Source organism: Dermacentor andersoni, chromosome 4, assembly GCF_023375885.2.
Source record: "Dermacentor andersoni chromosome 4, qqDerAnde1_hic_scaffold, whole genome shotgun sequence".
NCBI lineage: Eukaryota > Metazoa > Arthropoda > Arachnida > Ixodida > Ixodidae > Dermacentor > Dermacentor andersoni.
Window position 1 is genome coordinate 2,516,575 of NC_092817.1, and position 19,629 is coordinate 2,536,203.

The following is a 19,629-nucleotide window of genomic DNA, read 5'->3' on the forward strand; positions in this document are numbered from 1 at the left end:
ATAAACGCGTGCTTCACGAACAAGGTTGTACATGCAACAGTCGCCGCGCCGAGGAAATGTCCACAGGCTGTCCATAGCATGCAAGCCGACATTGTCCTTGGGTACACCGCTAGCGTCCGCTGGTCACAGCAGCAGCTCTGCAGGCTCGACGGCACGATTCCAGGCCAGGACTCCAGAAACGGCGATGCAGTAGTCGGCACAAGCAAGCGTCACTTGCGCCCTGCTGGCAGGAGCCGCAGTAGCAGTAGGTGACCGCCGGCTCTTTTCTCCGCCGCCGAGGGTGGCGAGCTGGATACAGGCGGCCGCCTAAGTCACTTAGCCGAACTGGCCACAGCAACACCATCGCCCGGGGTGGGTCGATCGTAGTACGGGGCAGCAGCACAGACGATGTGCAAGGGACAGCAAACCAGGGGTGACTCCAATCACGCTGCGTACACTCAACACACTCGGCAAACACTAAGGTAGTGCAAGGGCGAGGAAGTCTCCATGCGGATCGCCCACGTGGTACGATGTTCAACTAGGCTAGCAAAATATCGGGCAGCTACTCGGATGCTAAGTTCAAGTGAACGAAGCTCGCTTCCTTGAGTCGAACGAGTAATCTCAATTCGTTCGAGGCTAACTAGAATGAGGGAAGCAAAGTGCAACACTTCAACGCCATGGTCCACCAGGCTGTGTCCCTCAACATGCGACAGGCAGCTTCGTAAAGCCTTAGGCCTAAAGCGTCGCTACCCTGACAACAACCGGCATCCAAAAACAACACCCAAATGGGCGCAAAACAGGCAGCCGCGAGGAGACGTCAACTCTGTTAGGTGGTCCTACCCTGCTCGGTGCACACAGCATGCGAGTTGACGGCGCCCACCGTCCCAGACAGTGTCGGAGCGCCCGGTGCCAGGCCGCAATACGAGCCAGCCCGTAGTGGCACCCGTGGCCTGCGGCCACCCGGCTTCCAGAGCTGCGACTTCATCAGAGTCAAAGAGATAGAAGAAGCTATTTACATAAGAAATTCGGGCCACCCACGAGGCTTCCGTACTCACTCGCTTCAGGCTTGCGAATGCTCCGCGGGTGCTAAGCCTCGCTCTCCCAGGAGGCAGACCACGTGTCTCTCGTACCGACGAATGTCATTAAAAAAAAAACACTTGCGAAAAGGCTTAGCATGTTGACAAGTTCAAACACACTACAGCCAACGTCGCCTCGCTCAAGAAAGCATGCCGCCAACGCTAGCATGCTTCGGTTCGAATAAAGGTCTCGAACGAAGCAAAACAGTTAAAACTATCGTCCGATGCCCCAAGAGGTCCACGTTGGGCAGCCAGATGTGGGCTCGCGAGACGATCTCGCAGAAGCGTGGATCGGTCCACGCGCAGGACGTCCGTGCCACTTGACGACCTCGAACCAAAGAGGAAGCGCTATCTACTTAAGAATGTTGGGTTCATGCGGGCCACTTGGCATGCCTTCAAGAGTCGTTCGCATAGCATGTGACAGATGGTACACACAATCATCATTAGCTAGACTTGGCACATGACATATTGCTGCGACTAGTTCAGGGTGCGATCATTACACTGGAAAGAAAACAAATTGAATTTTGACGACAAATTTTAGGGGTGCGATCATTAAGCGAGTGCAATCATTATGCGAGTTAATACGGTATGTCTTTTTATTCGTATTTGAAATTGTTTGACTCAACTTGCAACAGGCTTTACCATTTTTTTTTTCAAAGATATTTTTTCACTGTGCATTTGACTTATCCCTCCTCTCATTCTCCTCTCAGTTTTCTTTTTGAATAGAATACACTACTCCTTACTATTCAAACTGGATTAAGGCATCTTATTCTTTATTTTTTATCATGCTTACTGGAGAGTGACAGCAACGGGCAACATGTCAGCTAGTCTTGACATAAAACAAAGTTCCTTGTCACTCAGGGAATTTCAGAAAGGCACTCAGGGAAAACCTCGAAAACTTGAAGAATCTTGTAATGTAAACTTGGCAGACACCATGTTGTGGTTTTTGCATGTAAAACCCCATAATTAATGAACTCTTTTCCGTTAATTCGACTCGGGTAATTTGACCCCGGCCGAATGTGCTGGCTGGCACTCATGCATTTCTATGGGCCCAAACTTTCGTTATTGCAATCCTAAATGGCTTTAGCCAGATCATTCGAACTTTAGCAGTCGGCATGCATGTGCCTGGCCCCTATGGTGCCTCCAGTAGTGACTCCTTTAGTGACAGTGTTCGTCTCGGCGGAGCTTTGGGGATGGTGAATGCATTGGACACACGTGGGCTGTGGTGGAAAATGGCTATTTTAACGCGACAGCGTTAAGGGCCCCGTGTCACAGAAAATTTGGCATCGGCATACTGTGTCCGGCTTCCAGCATTGGATGTTGCTTCGGCAAAAAGAATTCCAAACCACACATACCCAACCATGCAGGCCATCCATGTGGTGCAACCAAATTACTGAACTAATTGAATTTCTCAAGGTAAAATACGTAGAAAAATCGTAAAATACGACTTACACACAATTTACGGGCATGATAGCGTCGGATTGTAATTTAAATATACGAGAAAACATAGTTCCTTTACGCAAAAACTTAAAAATAAACATACACACAAACCCCGTTTCCAGTGTTTCTACCATTTATAGAGCGGCCATGGCCTCCCAGATTTGTGCACGCAAATCTCGAAGGCCATAAGGCGGTGCACCCGATTCTTTGCAATATTTCCAGATGGCGCTTGCCTCCGCCGCATTGTGGCCCACGCACGAGGCCGTGTTTCTACCAGAACCTGCCTTTGCGCATATCGTTCCATTCCTGCGTTTCTCGGTAAACATTATGGTTACATAAGCTGCATTTGCCTGGAAGCATGAGAATCACTTGGGGATCTTTGAATGCTATCGCATTCCATTTTTAAAGGTAAAACTAAGTGTCTTCTACATTTTTTTGGCTGGCCCTAGGAAGATTTTCAAGCAGTAGCCGTAGCTTGCAATGTCTGATTGCGGTATTTACCCAATTCTAATGCAGGCCTCTTTTTCTTTTTTTGCTTCAAAATTGGGCTGAAAATTGCCTCCACAGTGCAGTCAGATACTGAAGTGAAATCGCTTTTGCACCATTCGTACGCTTTATTTCATAAGAAGAATGTGCTGCAAAGCTGACTTTAAGAACCATGCTTCAAAGCTGATTTTAGGAAATCGGCCTCTATTATGCAATACATATTAGACCCCTGCTCATTTTTCTTGCAAGAATTGGGTGCACATTAAGTTTCTACTTTGTTTAGAAGCTTGTCATTTTTGTGTTAGCTTTTTTTACTTTGGGCCCATCTAGAGAGGGTGCGTATTCGATTTGGGGATGTGTTAGAGTTAGTGCAAGTACTTCCAAATCAATCAGCGATGTGTTCTGGTGTTTCTGCCTTTGTTTAATTCAACCAATTATGTTGGTCCCATCAGGGTCAAAGTAATACAAGTCAACTCTATACTCAATGGTTGCGCTGTCCAGCACAAGGGTTGGAACTGCATGGGTAGCAGTGCACATAAGCTTCAGAAAGCTTTAGGCATACTATAATTTTTAAAACCAATCAAAAGAAACAGCGCACAGTAGCCTCAATAGCAAAAAACAGGGTGGCCAAAGTTTAGTTTGTATGTGGGCAGACACGCCGAGCTACGGTATCCGCCAGAAGTGCGTTATTGATATTAAAATTTGCAATGCCAATTTTCACCTAATTCAGCCTGTTTCATTACCATGGTCAATTATTATACACAGTAACAATAGGAAGATGCACACTGTTCCAGAACATTCTGCTCGCTTTTCATATCAGCTATCGGCCAGTGGCTGCACTCTATGAGTATCTGCTTGATAATGCCAAGGAGCAGCCACTGGCAGCCTTGAAATGGGTACAGAGAAGTACTTTGTCCAAAAAGAGAGCGTTTGAGAAAAAATTTACTTTGTGTTCAACTTATTAACTTGACACTCTTTGCATGACTATAAAATTTGGCTGAGATGTTCACAGCCCTGTCTTCTATCCACTCGATGTGATGTTTCCCCTATCGAAAATGGGTGGTTCAGGGCATCTTTAAAGATTTTGTGAAATATGTTGGGTTAAGGGCTTCTGGGAAGGCTTGAGATTCTCAATAAGTTTCTCAATTCCTTCACTAGTAATGGTAACTGGTGCCATTTGGCATCAGTCTTTGGCAGTAACGAGTAGGAAAGGGATTAGTTCATGCATGAGAACTGAAAAAAGAACGGCTGTATTATGACCTAGGCACAGTAGTTGAGAGGAACATCTGAAACATCATGATTGAACAAGCAAATGTTTATAAACATTTGTTGTGTGGTAAATAAAGATCCGGACCTTCTAAACCTTGGAAATAATGCTGCACCCTGAATTATTTACTATTATAGTTCTTGTTCTTACTAACCAGTTTCAGCACCTACAAAGTGGCTGCATCTTGACATCATAGAAACACTGGCTTTCTTCATTCCTGCAGTCACTGCACTTGCCACATGAAAGCACAGCCAGAAATAACATGCGCTGCTTTCCTGTTTATTTTTTCATAAACATCATGATCATATGTGACCTCACTGCTGCATGACGTCAACAGATTTTTCTGCGTGACTTGACATTGAGACATACGTAAGCATCAAACTAAAATACCGTACAGGTGTGTAATAAGCTTTAGTGGCAAAGTATTTGGGTGAATGTTCTTTTAAAAGCAGGAAATAAATTTATATTGTCTAACAATCATGTATCATCATTATGTGTCATTTGGTTTTCATCAGCAATTCTTCGTCCCAACAGTGAAAAAAAGAAACTTTTTATGGGACCTGCCATAATTTAAGTGCTATAAATACTGAATTTTAGAAAAATAAATTTTGGTAAGTTTTGAAATCAGAATGAAAGACTAATGCACGCCAGATAGACAAAATGTTGTACAAAAGCCATCCATGATGATTGTCAATGTAAGCGAATAGCCTGAACGAATGAACAAGTGAAGGAACAAATGAATGTTTTCATTGCCGAGTCCGGCCATTCATCATCGGCCACCGACCATTCACGAAAATTGGCGAAAGAGGCAAAGAAAGCTTTTTGCCTTTAACCTTGTCACAGGTTTACCAGTTGCTGTTCCACAGTGCTTTGTGTTTTTGCTGCTTCATGGCTGTAGGCAGAATCAACTTGTCACACTTTGGTGGTCTTGTTCTCTTGTCCTGGTTGACAAAATAAGTGTGTGTTCTTGCTGCCTTAATTGTAGCAAGAGGCTTTGGAAATACGCAGGTGCAGGCCAGTGATGCAGACAGTGGTGGCGAGCTGCGATACACCTTGCTCCATCCCGGACCCTTTGCCTTAGATCCTGGCAGTGGTCAGCTGAGTGTGGCTGGGCCACTAGACCGAGAAACGGCAAGTGTGGGCAATTGAGCCGCTATTTTGTTGTACCAATGAAGCATGGTGCAGAGTGTCAGCGAAATCCTCAAAGGCATGCACAACCCCGGGAAAACTTTTCCACTGTGCTCTGGATATGTGTAATCTCAAATGCGAAAATGCGAAGAAAAAGTCACTACACTAAGACTTCCATACTTTAAGGTTTCGATATAACCAAAAGTGACGACAGGATTCTGCAGCCACAGTGACACCATTAATGGCCTCAGTGAATATAGGCATTCACCTTGTGGTTGCAGTAGTAGTAGTAGTAGTAGTAGTTTGTTGTAAAAGGGACAAAAGGCGGTCAGAAATGAAGGGTGTGGTGTCTCAAGCATGCTCTTTGGGCAAAGGAACAACAACACGGCAATGGAAACAGACCAGAGGGCATTTATTGCACCTTCTATATAGTAAGGTTAACTAGCCGACAACTAATGGAACATGCTGACAGCTTCTGACAAATCTAGGTGACATAAGAACACCTAAGATGTTCACGGGTGCAGTCACGTGAACGGACGTGCATTCGAACAATTGTGCTTATCCATCTCGGTGTCCTGCTATGAAGCCTTTCGTGGGACGATTACACCGGCAATGTCGTCTCCAAACCAAAGAGGAGGAGGCTGGTTCCTTTTGTGCCCAAGTATCCCTGCCATCAAATGGCAGTAGCAGCGAAGCGCTTGCGCCATCTCTTGTAGTGCTGTGCAACTGCCAACTACCGGTCCCACACATGTAATGAGGGGAAGCTGGATTCCAGGAGACTTAAGAGCCATAGGGAAAAAACATTAAGGGGCACGAGAGAGTCGAGCTTCCCCACAAGGGCCACAAGCATCGCAACTGCCTTACTTTTCAGTTGACAACATGCAGGTGAACAGAAAAGATAGAGGAGAGGAAAGTTACTATGAAAAGGGGGCATGCCTCTAAATACATGACTATATAAATGACTATTAACAGACTACAAACCTTCTCGGATAGGTGCCTTCCTTCCTTACTTTTCCATTCTCTATCGTTGATTTTTGGACACATCCTTCGTTTTGCATTTGGCAAACATTCTTCCTGAAAAAAGGTGGCCTTCGATGCCATATTATTTACATGATGTGCATTGCAAAAATGACAAAAGGGCTTTCACAGTGTCCACGCTTTAGTGATATTAATCCATTAAGACTTTGTAAAAATCTACCACCCAGATTTTAGTGGTTTTTGGTACACAATGGTCCTTTCATACTGTAACTGCGTTAAGAAAGTTTTAAGAATTGCGCTCTATTATTTCAAATGGTACGATGATGTAATTTATCAAGTACATTAGGCCTTTATTGGAGCAAAACACCATGAGGCCCCCAAAGGTATACTATAGTTTGGAACTTCTTAAAACAAAAAAGCTTACTTTGAATGGTCAAATAAGTTTTACACAAGCCCACTTAACCTCTTAAGGCAAAATTTTGCATTTTAAGGGCCTTTATTCTTTCTTTTATTCTTTTGCTGCTCATGTGTGTGATATGATTTCTGCTGGTACAGTGCAGTCCACTTATAACGATATCGAGAAAGATGAAAAATATGATCGTTATAACCGATGATCGCTATATCTAGACTGCAGTTATTAAAAAAAATAAAAATAAAAACGCAGAACATACCTTTGCAGCTCCGAACTCGAATTCGCTACTTGCTCTAAAGAATAGATGATGTAGAAAGCAGGCAGTGAAAAACAAACTTTATTTCTAGCGCCAATGACTGTGTCAAGGGTTAGGCGCGCCGAAATAGTCCGAAATCTGCACTTGCTTTTGTGGCAGCTTCAGCTTCACAACCGCAGTGTGCATGGATTCCAGCTGCTGCGCGAACACTGGCGGCAATCCTTTAGCATGCATAAAGTCAATTAAGGAGTCGATCGACGGCAGTGCACTTTGCATGAACATCGTGGTCGGGGTCAAGGAGCCACTGTCAATCTCGTTGTCACTGTCGCTGCTGCCATCGCCACCGTCGCACAACTTTGCCGTCTGTCGAGACAGCACATCTTCGGCGATCGCCTCGTTGGTGACCTCATCGCAGAACGAGGCAGCACTGTCTGCAGTCAAAAACTCCTCCTTCGACGCACAACCTGTGTCACCAGTAGTAATGAGCTCCCAGAGCTCGGATATGTCAGCAACTTCCACCATGTTGGTCTCAGTGGGTTGGGGAAGTTCGTCCTTACGCACAAAGCCCGCCTTTTTGAAGCAATTGGTGATGAACCACTGGTAAAGCACCTCTTCAACATTGGCGTACAAAGGGTCTCTAACCCTTTTCCGCTGATCGGCATGGCCGCTGATAGCTCCTGCCTTCACAATCGCGGTGCTCCCGGTTTTCAAGATGGTTGATATCGTTCACTGGACGAGCTCGTACTTCTTCACAACGGCGCTCACCTTGAAGCCGCATCGAGAGTCCTGCAAAATATCCATCTTCGTGTCAAGTGACACAGCTTTGCGCTTTGTCGGCGCCATCTTCGAACTGGGTTGAACCGTTGGTTGCACGCTGCTTTGGTGGCGTCAGCCTGCCGTCGTGAGAGAGAGAGACGCGGGACGGGCACCACCGCGCCGCATTGCTTGTCACTTTTTTTTTTCTTTCTCTCTCTTTCGGAGCGACTGCGGCCGACGTGCATGAAGCAGCTAGCGCCATCTTGTGGCGCGCTGCACCTACTCGGCTATTCTCCAGTGCATAGAGTTGGTTGCGTTGGAACGCGCTGCACAGTAATGGCGGCAGATACAAACTTACGGAGGTAAACATCACCTCGTCTCTACATCGTTCGTTTCAGGGAACTAAGCAACGCGAATGTTACGATTATTTGGCACAGAAAACGCCGTCCAGACTGCAAAATTTTGATCGTTATATCCGATATGCAGTGAATAACCTATTGTTATAAATGTTTTTTTCCCCCATAGACCTAATGCATAAAATGATACTCTCATGTCGACCCATCGTTATAACCGATATATTGTTATGTGTGGTTTCGTTATAAGTGGACTGCACTGTAACTGCTGAAAAGCTTTGATGTTGCTGTCCCATTTGTGCACAGTGCTAATATAGTAATTGATGCAGATGAAGATGTGATATATTCGGACAGATGCAGACGTACACGAGCGTCACGAATCTCAGCATTCCAGAAATTGGCAGAAACATGATGAAAACATATTAACAAACATTTATCTCAATAAACAATCTTGATCTGTAGAAGGATTTGTTGTTTGGCTAGTTGGTGTTTGCTTACTGACATAACGTAGTGCGAAAGCGCAGTTGCAAAACAGAGACACAAATACACGTCACTGGTGCTTGTGACATGAATCTGTACTGTGATGTGTATCTGTGTTTCTTCTTTGTAATTGTGCCTTTGCGCTACATTATGACTGTAAACAATTTTAACCAAGAGAAACAAACAGCAAAGTAATCTGACACACCATAAACCCTATACACACACAAGAAACTCCCAAAACTAGCTGTATACATAAAAACCAAACTAGATCTTAGCTATATACTGCTCTTAAGTTCGACTTGCCAAGGAACAAGTAGTCACTAGAAATTGAACATTCTGATTGTCACCAATAGTGGTGGATGTCTGCCGGGCATGGCGTAAGACATTGGTCTGCGTTGTTCCGAAGTGGTGTAGGCATCAACCTCGATTGTGAGCGATGGGGTTGTAGTCCTCTGCTGAGACCAGCCTGGCACAGGACATCGTCTTGGCGAGTCTGGCATTGCACCGCTGACGTGGCCAGGCAGTTTACTCCATGGCACTGGACAGTGGCAGGTTACGGCTTCACGGGGCTAGACCAAGGTCTACGAGCACTGGCACGGCACTGTGGCCGGGGCTCAGGAGCTGCAGCTGTCGCTGGTCAAGTCCTCAGGCGTCCCCTCTCCTGTTTGGGTCCACGATGAATCCTGATCATGTCTCCCGAGCAGAGCTAAAGATACGTCTGCCCTGTGCCGAGTCCACGTCAGCAATTCCCCAATAGGCAGCCTTCGCCTTCTTTTTCTTCTCTGCTCTCACACTTCATGCGGCACGTGTCCAAAAGATGCTCCCCACTTCATTTTGCAGCCCAGCGTCGTTGTCGTCTTCTTCACATGTATCTTCATGCTCTTTTCGCCCCACATGTTTTACTCATGACGAGTAGAGTACACAGCAGTTGCTTCAATGGTGATCGAAACATTAACGGTAGCCTCTCGGCAATGAAAGTTGATTCCTTGCATTATAATCCGGTTGCTTGATTTGCTCAGTGATATTTTTGTTAGCTGTTTCTGACCCATCATGAGACGGGGGCCCATGTCTAGTTCCTGAATGCGGGTTGCTCTATATTTATTTCATTGTTCATCTCATCTAGCTTTGGAATATAGTATATACATTGTCCTTGTGGTTTTCTATTTTCTCCCAGTTTACAACTTCTGATAAAATCTTGCACAAAAGATCTCTACTTATAAAAAATCTTCATAAAATAGCCAAATTCTTTTTTATATACCTAAATTTATTATAACATTGTTTGCAATTTATTCAACATAAACACAAGAGCATTTGCATTTTTGTCGGTTGCAAGAAAGAAAAGGTTGGAAATACAGTAGAACCTTATTGCTACGTTCCCATTACGTACGTTTTCCCACTTCCAACGTTCACAGTCGAGAACACAAAAAATGACCCAATATAGTTAGACTCAATTTTCACCGGTTCATACGTTCCTGGAAAACAGGATTTTTCAGCAGCAGCGTTCGGTACGTCGCCAAACTGTGATCGTATAATCGTGTCTGTTACTAATCGCTCAAAGGGCGGCCGCCTGTTTCTCGCTCGTTTAATGCTCACAGGGGTGAGCATGGGAAGGATGCCGCCATGCATGCGTTTCCTTTTCTTTTTTGGGGGGGAGACTCGCAATACCTAATTGCATCTGGTTGTCAATAAGATTAGCGAAAGTTTGTCACACGTTTTGCGTTTTTGACAGGCACACAACCACACAGTTTTCTTGAGCGCGCTCACCCACGTAGTCCTGTTACACTATGGGCATAAATATTAGTGTAAGAGCAGGAACATTTGAGACTTCCGAAATATTCTCATGTGCGCTTATGAATGACACACTGCATCGAATGCCTTGGCCGAACACTGTGTAACCACATCACATACGATTAACTGGGAGAAATCTCGCGTGACTGCCAAGGAACGAAATCATTCTTTGCGTCTTTATCTTGAGTCCCTAATCATCCAAACCACGGCGCACACTTTTAATTGCAACGAAGGCAATCTGCCGCCCATGTATGCCAGGTGCCTTAGTCATGTTTTGAGACACACATAAAAAGGGGCGCCAGCTCTGCCGCTTGTTTCATTGTTTCATTTCAGCTCCCCTGCGGGGGAGCCAAAACGTAAATAACTATTTTAAACCATTTTGGTCCGTATTCAGACCTCTTCCTTTTATATATTCTAAGCCTTGAACTATAACAATGCCCCAAATTTGTAATTCTTATAAGTTTATTTCCTTTTTTTTATTGTTGTTATTCATGAATAAAAAGTAGATATATAGCAGTGCAAAATATTTTTTTCTCTCTTTACGGTCACCCTAAAAAACATACGGTAATTTTTTTTTCTAAATAGGTCCCTCTGAAGAATTGGAACCTGCAATAAAAAAAATCGACCCTGGGCGGTCGCACATGGCGAAAAAAATCTACCTTAAAGGGTTAAGGAGAGGGAGCGAAATCTGATATCCTGTAACAGTGAGCACGGTATGGGGAACGGGCAGTAAGTAAGTAAGTCAGCGGTGGGACATAGTACTTATACATGCCGTCAGGAACAGATGGGAATGATAGTAGAGGGACATACATAGTGGCTTGAGGCAACAAGCGGATGTCTTTGGGAGAGCATAACCATGGTTGTGTAAGTGGTAGACCATAGCAGCTGTCGGGCAATTCAAGCTGAATGACACTAAATGCACAATCAAAGAGGGCTGAATGGGACGATAAAGAGTCTAAGCCAAGTATAACGTTGTATGGGCATTGTTCCAAAATGGCAAACAAAACGGTCGTTAGGCGCCACGCCATGCCAATGCGGGTGGTGCACGTACCAAGCACGGTAGGCGTTCCTGCGTCGGCGACGCGGAGGGTGCGTGATGCAGCGGGTGTGAGAACTTTGTTCAGGCAGCGGCGCAATTAGGCACTCCTCACATATGCGTGCGTGTAAGTGTCAATGAGTGCTGGGACACTGACGCCATCGACTAAATCGTCCATCAAGTTCTGTTGACACAGTTCTGTTGAACGGGACTGGTGACATCGGAATGATGATGAGGGGCTATTTCAAGGAGCACGAATGTCATTGTTTGGCTGTTGAGGTGTCAATGGAGGCTGGTAACGACAGTCGCTCTGTGTGGCGTAATAATAACTAGTGAATGGCAGTCGCAGATGGGAGGAGACAGTATGGTTGTTACAGTGGTGAGCAACGTGGCCGATATGCCGGCAGGCAAAACAGATTGGCCGATCGTCTGCACTTCACCACTCGGCTGGGTTTCAGTAGCGTGCAGGATATCGCGGAGCAGTCGATGGACCTGGAGCATGAGACAACTGCCATCACAACCACAGACGATGTTTCAAGTGCCAAAGGTTCAGCCATGCTTCACATGTATACTGAGGCCAAACGACCTGTGCTAAATGCAGCTCCAATGATCATCAATCTGACTACTGCACTTCTTCCTCACATTGCATTAACTGTAAAGGAGACCATCCAGCTTACTCGCGGTCTTGCCCTTGCTGGAAAAAGGAAAAAGAATTCCACTAACTGTGAAAGAAAGAAATCTCGTTCTATGAAGCCAGAAAGTGACTATTGTACCTTCCGCGAAGAAGTTATGCCGATGTAATGCAGATGGGGGCAGCATCGCAGAGGCCTCAACAGTCCTCCGAGCCCACGCGCAGTGGTGCTGCAGTGACCCCTCCCGCCTCCATGGTGGAAGCAGCCAGTGCTGCTCCACCCTCTTCGCAGACACCCTGCAGACACCAGTCCCGCAGGGCTCTAAAATAAAAAAAAACCCAAGGCCCGAGACACGTGTCACGGCGCCCAACTCTTGGGCCTCCGGTGCCTCAGAGAGAGCGATGGAGGTTGACCCAAAAACCCTGGTGTCATCAACGCCGAGGGACAAGCGCTCTCTCAAGCGTGGAAAGAGGGACAAAGTCCCAATAACCACCTTTAATAAGAAAGCAATAGCCTAAAGGTTATTGCTCCTTTGTATTAGCCTTCTTTAAATCTGTCACCTAACATCTTATCTATTATTTTTTTTGTAATGCTATTTTATACCTTTCAATTTCATAATGCCTTTTATTATCCAGTGGAATTGTAAAGGTCTCTTACACAACTTGGGTGACATCAAAGACATGTTAATGAACTTCTCTCCTGTGGCTCTTTGCTTACAGGAAACAAACCTAGATGAAAAGCACAAAAACATTTTAAAAGGTTTCACTGTTGTACGGCACAACCATACTCAAGCGAACCGGCTGTCAGGTGGTGTAGCCATTGTTCTGCAAGGTGGTATTGCAGCTATAGAAGTTCGCATTAACACTCACATAGAAGCCGTTGCTATCACCGTTTTAGCTCACAAAACCATCACCATTTGCTCAATGTACATTTCGCCGCATTCGCATTTACTGTAAGAGATCTAGAGTTAATTTTAAACCAGCTACCTGAACCATTTTAATAGGGGGTGGTTTTAATGCAGAACACGTTATGGGGCAGTGAAACAACTGACACCAGAGGCCAAACACTCGAAGATTTTAGCCTAACAAACGACATATGCCTCTTAAACACCGTTGCGGCAACTTACTACTCCCCAAGCACAAAAGCTATGAGTTGCCTAGATTTGGCACTGTGCATTCCATGTCTTTTTGGCGATTTTCAATGGAGTGTTATCAGGGTGTCTACCAACCGGAAAAACCAGGAATTCTCAGGGATTTCGAATAGTCTGGAAATAGTCAGGGTAAACTCGGGGAATTTGTGTTTCTTTCAGAGAAAATTAGCTGTAATTTTGATGAAAGGGGACGAAATTCACGGTAATGCTGACTGGAGTAACAAAGAGGAATCGTAACAAATCTACTTTGATGCCATGTTGTCACCTGTAGGAGTTGCCAGTGTACAGTCAACGACCGACTTTCCAGACGCCCAATAATTCGGACAGCTTCACGGCACTACCACGTACCCCATAGAGTCAATGTATAAGAATGTCTTCTTATACCTGCCTTCTGCTTTTCTCTTTCCTTCCTTCCTATAAGAACTTCTGAAATTTCGGACACAAGAACCCTTCGCTGCCTGATTTTCCGGCCATTTTGCCGTGACCGCAGGTCCAAAATGGCATTAATCAAACAGAGCCACCACCGCCGCCATTTTGATTACCTTGCTGCCGCAAACGCCGCTCTCGCATGCAAATCCGCTTGCAGCCGTAGCCACCACCGCGGCAGTGATAGGCCTAGCTGCTTCGACGTTCGCTGTTAAGCTTTTTGCCGTTCGGTGCCGCGTTTTTTATTGAAAGAATTCACCACCGTCAGCAATGCGACTCTGCCTTTGTGGTCATCGCTATTAGCTTCGAAGCTAGGAAAGCACGCGCGTTGCATAATGCCGCTTTCTTAAAGTTATCTTCGCCTTATTACAGTAATGTTACGTGGTGAAGCTTCCGCGAAAGTATTGCGGTGAAGCATAACAAGTGTGGGAAGGGGCAATTGTCACAGAACGTAGTATGTATTCCTAAATTATACACGAGTGCACTCGCCATCTCTAGTCACAATACGAGCACTGATATGCATAATAAGTGTACCGGCAGGCATTCAGAGTTTTTTCGGATGTGCTAGTGGCGATTGAGCCCTTAAGGGCAGTAAGAGATATGCATTAATTTTGTCGAACTGCCCGATTTTTCGGACATTTTCGCGGCCCCTAGGGAGCCCGAAAAATCAGATGGTGACTGTACAGCTGACGAAGTAGATGCTTTAAATGTTCTGTCGGGCGAACGCGCTGTGGAAGGAGGGTGATAACAGAAAGGACCTACGCATTGAGGAATGAATAGGAAAGGGAGCGTGCCTCCACTTCTTTCAAGTAGCTCAAGCTCATAAAACAGTGTTGGCTAATGCCGAGATGCAGGTGTCCCTCATACAAACCAAAATAAACTCTTTCGAGCAGCAAAACGCAACACTGAGGCATTGTGCACGGGCTGAGAGTGTCTGGACAGTTGAAGGTGACTTAACAGCTGTTGAGAGACAGTCTCACTTGTGACAGACTTCGGACATCATACCAATGAGCTTGTAATAAATTGATAGAAATAACTCATATTCGAAAATATTTGCTTCTGTATGCATTTTCTTTTTATTCGTGTTTGAGAACGTTCGACTCCATTCACAATAGATTTTACCATTTTTTTTCGCAGGTATTTTATTTGCTGAGCATTTCACCAGCCCCCGTCCCCCCTCCCCTTTCTGTTTTCTCATTGAATAAAATAAGCACTACTCCTAATTAGAAAAACTGGATTAAGTCGTTTTTTATTTTTTCACATGCTTACTAGAGAGTGACAGCATTGGATGACATGGTGTCAGCCTGCCTTGACATAAAACAAAGTTCTGTGTCACTTGGGAAATTTTGCAAAGGTACTCAGGGAAAACCTAGAAAACTCAGGGAATTTGGAAATGTCAACTTGGTAGACACCCTGATTATTGACAACCCCTATGGTAGAGACCATATGCCTGCTATCGTTAAAAGAACATCTCCTTTTCTTACCCTACCAAGACCACCCCGTTGGAAACTCCATCTAGCAGAGGGCCTGTCTTTACTGAAAAGGCCACTCTTAATAACATATCAGATGAGTTAACTGTAGATGGAATGAATGATAGGATTATCACTTGTATACTCGCTGCAGCAGAACTGACAATCCTGCAATCCTTTCGCTTCCTAAGAAAAAACCTAAAACCCTGGTGGACAAAGGAATGTACATAAACAAAAAGACTACAAAACAAAGCGTGGGGTATCTTTCGGCAATACCCAACACAAGATAATCTACTCTCTTTCAAAAAAGCAAAAGTAAAAGCCAGGTACACACGCAGACAAAGCGAAAGACAGTCCTGGAAAAATTATGTCTCATCAATAAATAGCTCGATAACTTCCAAAAGAATGCGAGATCAGGTTCGTAAGTTTAGAGGCGACTGCGCTACTTACAGGATACCCATACTTTCACCCCCAGGCACACAAACAAATTTAGTAGAACAAGCAGACATATTAGGGCAGCATTGTTATGATATATCAAGCTCAATAAATTATTCCGCTATATTTCTAAAGTACAAGCAATCAGCAGAAAAACTAAAGCTTCCGACCACAGGAAGTTCAGAGATATCGTGTAATGCTCCATTAACTCTACCGGAAATCAATAGACTACTCACCACTGTCAAAAAAACAGCACCTGGTCCGGACAGAGTACATAATGCAATGCTCATCTATCTCCTAATGCAGTTGAAACCTTCCTTCGCTTTTTTAATATAATCTGGGAAACAGGAAAAATTCTGAATGAGTGGAAGAAAGCCGCCATCTTAATCCCTTTCTTGAAAACTGGAAAACCTCCCACAACAGCAACCAGCTACAGACCTATAGCACTCACAAGTTGTCTTGCAAAGTCTTATGAAGCCATTCTAAACATAAGATTGGCATACGTCCTTGAAACGGAGAACCTGCTAGATAACAATCAGTGTGGGTACAAGAAAGGTTGCTCTACAACGGATCACCTAGTCCGGCTAGAACACGAGATACATGCGGTTTTTCTGCATGTATCTGCACAAACAATATTGTCTCACTGTATTCTTTGAACTAGAAACGGCGTACGACATAACATGGAGGTTTGGTATTTTAAGGGACTTAGCAGATTTAGGAATCCGCTGTAGAATGCGCAAATGTCTAGCCGATTTCTTGTTGGACCGAACATTCCAAGTGCGTTTAGGAGCGGTGCTGTCACGTGTATTCATTCAGGAAAATGGTGTGCCACAGGGATGCGTATTAAGCACAACATTGTTTGTGGTGAAAATGAACTCGGTCAATAATGTAATTCCATCCTCTGTAATGCATTTATTATATGTGGATGATCTACAAATTGCTTGTTGTGCATCGAACCTAGCAACCTGTGAACGGCAAATTCATATTACATTAAACAAACTAACTCAGTGGGCATCTGAAAACGGTTTTCGCTTCTCAAGTGAAAAAACTATTAGTGTTGTCTTTAAAGAGGCCTACAACCAGATCCCATCCTTAAGCTACAGGAAGCTACACTACCGATAAAAACAAGAACACAAGTTTCTGATGTTCTGTTAAACAAAGTTAAACTTTGTCGCTCACATAAATAGCCTTAAAATCAAAGTGAACAATGCCCTTAACATCCTCGAAGTCCTGTCCCAAAAGTGCTGGAGCTCTGACCATAAATACCTGCTACGCATCTACGGTACTTTTTTGCATAGCATATTAGACTATGGTAGCCTCATATATGGTTCAGCCAGACAGTCTTACATCCGACGACTTGATCCAGTTCATAATCTTGGACTACGACTGGCAAGTGGTGCTTACAGAACATCGCCTGTCCAGAGAATATATGTTGACTGTAATGAACCCTCCTTTACAGCAGCGCCGAGTGCTACTAACTTTTTCTTACGTACTCAGAATTCAGTCCTCACCACAACACATACGCTTCAACATTGTCACACAGTACAACTCATGCTTACACTATACAAACAAACCGAACATGATTAGGCACTTATCCTGTGATACAGGGAATATTATCGGGATTCTGACATCCCTCAGGAAGTCCTCCAGGTTGCCAGAAAGCCAGAACGTTTGCCCCCATGGTGTGATTTCACAACGTTATGCGACTGGACACTAACACATTTAAAGAAAATAGACACACCACACGAACACATTACAAGAATTCCACACTCTTCACGACAAGTATAAAAATTACACGGAATTTTATACCGATAGCTCTAAAACTTAAAAACACGTGGATGTGGGGGCCATAACAGAACATTGGGAAACAAGTATTCGACTACCACACCATGCCTCTGTCTACACAGCCGAAGTATACGCAATATGGACGGTAGTTCAAGAGATCATCACTGACAAACTTGAAAACAGTGTCATATACACAGATTCATTAAGCATACTCAAGGCTCTACACGTGAAATCCCAATGGGAACCCCTGTTAGGGGATATTTTGAACGCATTATCGTCAAACAAATACGGCATTTCAATTAAGTTTTGCTGAGCACCAAGCCATGTTGGGATACAGGGTAATGAAGCAGCGGATAGATGCGCATCAATGGCCAGCGTACAAGAACATTAAAAATACAGCACTTCCATATAAAGACAGTATCAATGCGATTCGGAAGGAAAATGGCAGCACGATTGGGACCATTGTTTAAGCAACAAGCTACATCTTATTAAACCTGTAATTGGCGAGTGAAGTCTTGCAGTCACCAGCAACAGCTCTATAAGGTGATCTTGTGTCGACTTCGAATTGGACACACACATGTGACGCGCGATTTCCTCCTCCAAAAATAAAACCCGCCAACTTGCGAAAAATGTCGCGAACCTCTTATAGTCATGCACATCCTAATAACATGTCCACACATTGACACACGGAGACGGAGGTTTTTACACAGCCTGTGTAATTTGCATACTCCAATACACCCTGCCCTATTTCTAGCAGATGACCCCCTAGTGCCATTTACTAACCTGTTCCACTTTTTAAAGAAAACTGGTTATTTACACCAACTATAATGTAATGCAGGTTTACCTACTCTAACGTTGCATTTCATTTTGTCTTGCGACTGGCGCAGCATGGCCTTAGTTGCCTTTGTGCCATTAAACCCAAACTAACCAACCAATCCTCCTGGGCGTATTGAATATGTTTGTCGGCCGTAGACTCACCGTTGATAATGGTGGATGGTGGTGTGCTTATCCGTGTGGTCGTCATCGTCTGGTGCGTTCGGATTTCCGCGCAATCCATCCTCTCTTTGGTGTTGGAATGATGACTTGTTGAGGCTTTCCCCGCTAAGCCACTTTTTGCGCCAAGCACAGGTGGTTGAGATGCCATCTACGCCGGTGTTGTGGCGGGGGTGGAGTCGCAGCCGGCATCGCGGCTGCCGCCACTCGCTACTCGTCAGTAGGCCTACACTGGCTCACTTGTGGTGGTAGCAATCCCTTGGTCATATTTCCATGAAAAATGATCGAAGAACCGAACTATCGGCGTTCCTTGGTGCTGGTTGACTTCCCGGAATGGATGAGGTGCACTTTTTGAAGTTTCAAAGAACTATACCACACGAAAAACATGGGAATTGTGGAACGTGGTGCAAGCGTGTTCGCACTCCTCGATGCCACCTTAGCGTCCCCCAAAAGTGATAGAATTAATGACGTTGTATTTTCCTGAATACCAGAGAGATTCTCAGTTTAATAGCGGGCCTGGGTTTTACGGCAACGTTTTATTGCTTAGAAATCTTGGTTTCCAGGATCTAAAAGACAGAGAACGGCTTTCCCATCATGGGTTGCACAATGTGACTCGATGGTCATCACGTCTGCACCTTTAGCCATTGTTGGAGCTGTGTGGGGGTGCTATTCTGGACATTGACTGATTGGCTCAAAATGCTGGCATTACAGAATTTCAACAATATTGTGGAATTCAACAATGTCCAGGATGTAACCCCGGCTTGACCATGGTCATTGCTGATGGTAAAGAGCAGGCCCCATTCTATTGTCAGGTTCAGGGTGATTTGCCACTGGCCAAAGATTCTGAAATTTGGGAGTGTCACATGGAAAGTTCATAAAATGCTCCCCCTCCCCTCCTCCTTTGTCTATCTGCCACATTCGTGCTAATGTATGCAGGTGGGTGGTCAGTGCACAATTGTCGCATGACACTTTCACGCTCACCACGTGAATTCAAAGCTAGTCTTGTGAGACCTTGCTTGAAGCTACAAAAAGAGACAGCTGTACGACTACGAACATCATTGAGAACGAGAGGCCACCATATGGTGTGTTGCATTGAAGGTGGCAGCCGTGGACAACTTTGTTGTCATCCCATGCAGTAGCTTTTGTTTGCAAGGCAGTTTGCTGGCTTTCCACGTTTCACCTGGCTGCTGCAAATAGATCTGCATCGATTTGGCACCAAACTGTAACTTTTGTCGCTGTCACCCAACGAAGCACCGCCAAAATTAGGCCTAACGGCCTAGGCAGTGTGGCTGTAACAAATTCAC

At 44.8% G+C, this 19,629-nt stretch overlaps 1 protein-coding gene across 2 annotated transcripts in view; it reads left to right on the top strand.

Annotated features, from left to right (window-relative positions):
• LOC126535883 (fat-like cadherin-related tumor suppressor homolog) overlaps window positions 1-19,629 on the top strand; it is a 517,574-nt gene that overhangs the window by 336,868 nt on the left and 161,077 nt on the right. For both annotated transcript variants that reach the window (XM_055073317.2, XM_050182731.3), the window contains exon 25: window positions 5,257-5,379. In XM_055073317.2, the coding sequence (XP_054929292.1) occupies window positions 5,257-5,379 (123 nt within the window). The remainder of the gene's footprint in view (window positions 1-5,256; window positions 5,380-19,629) is intronic.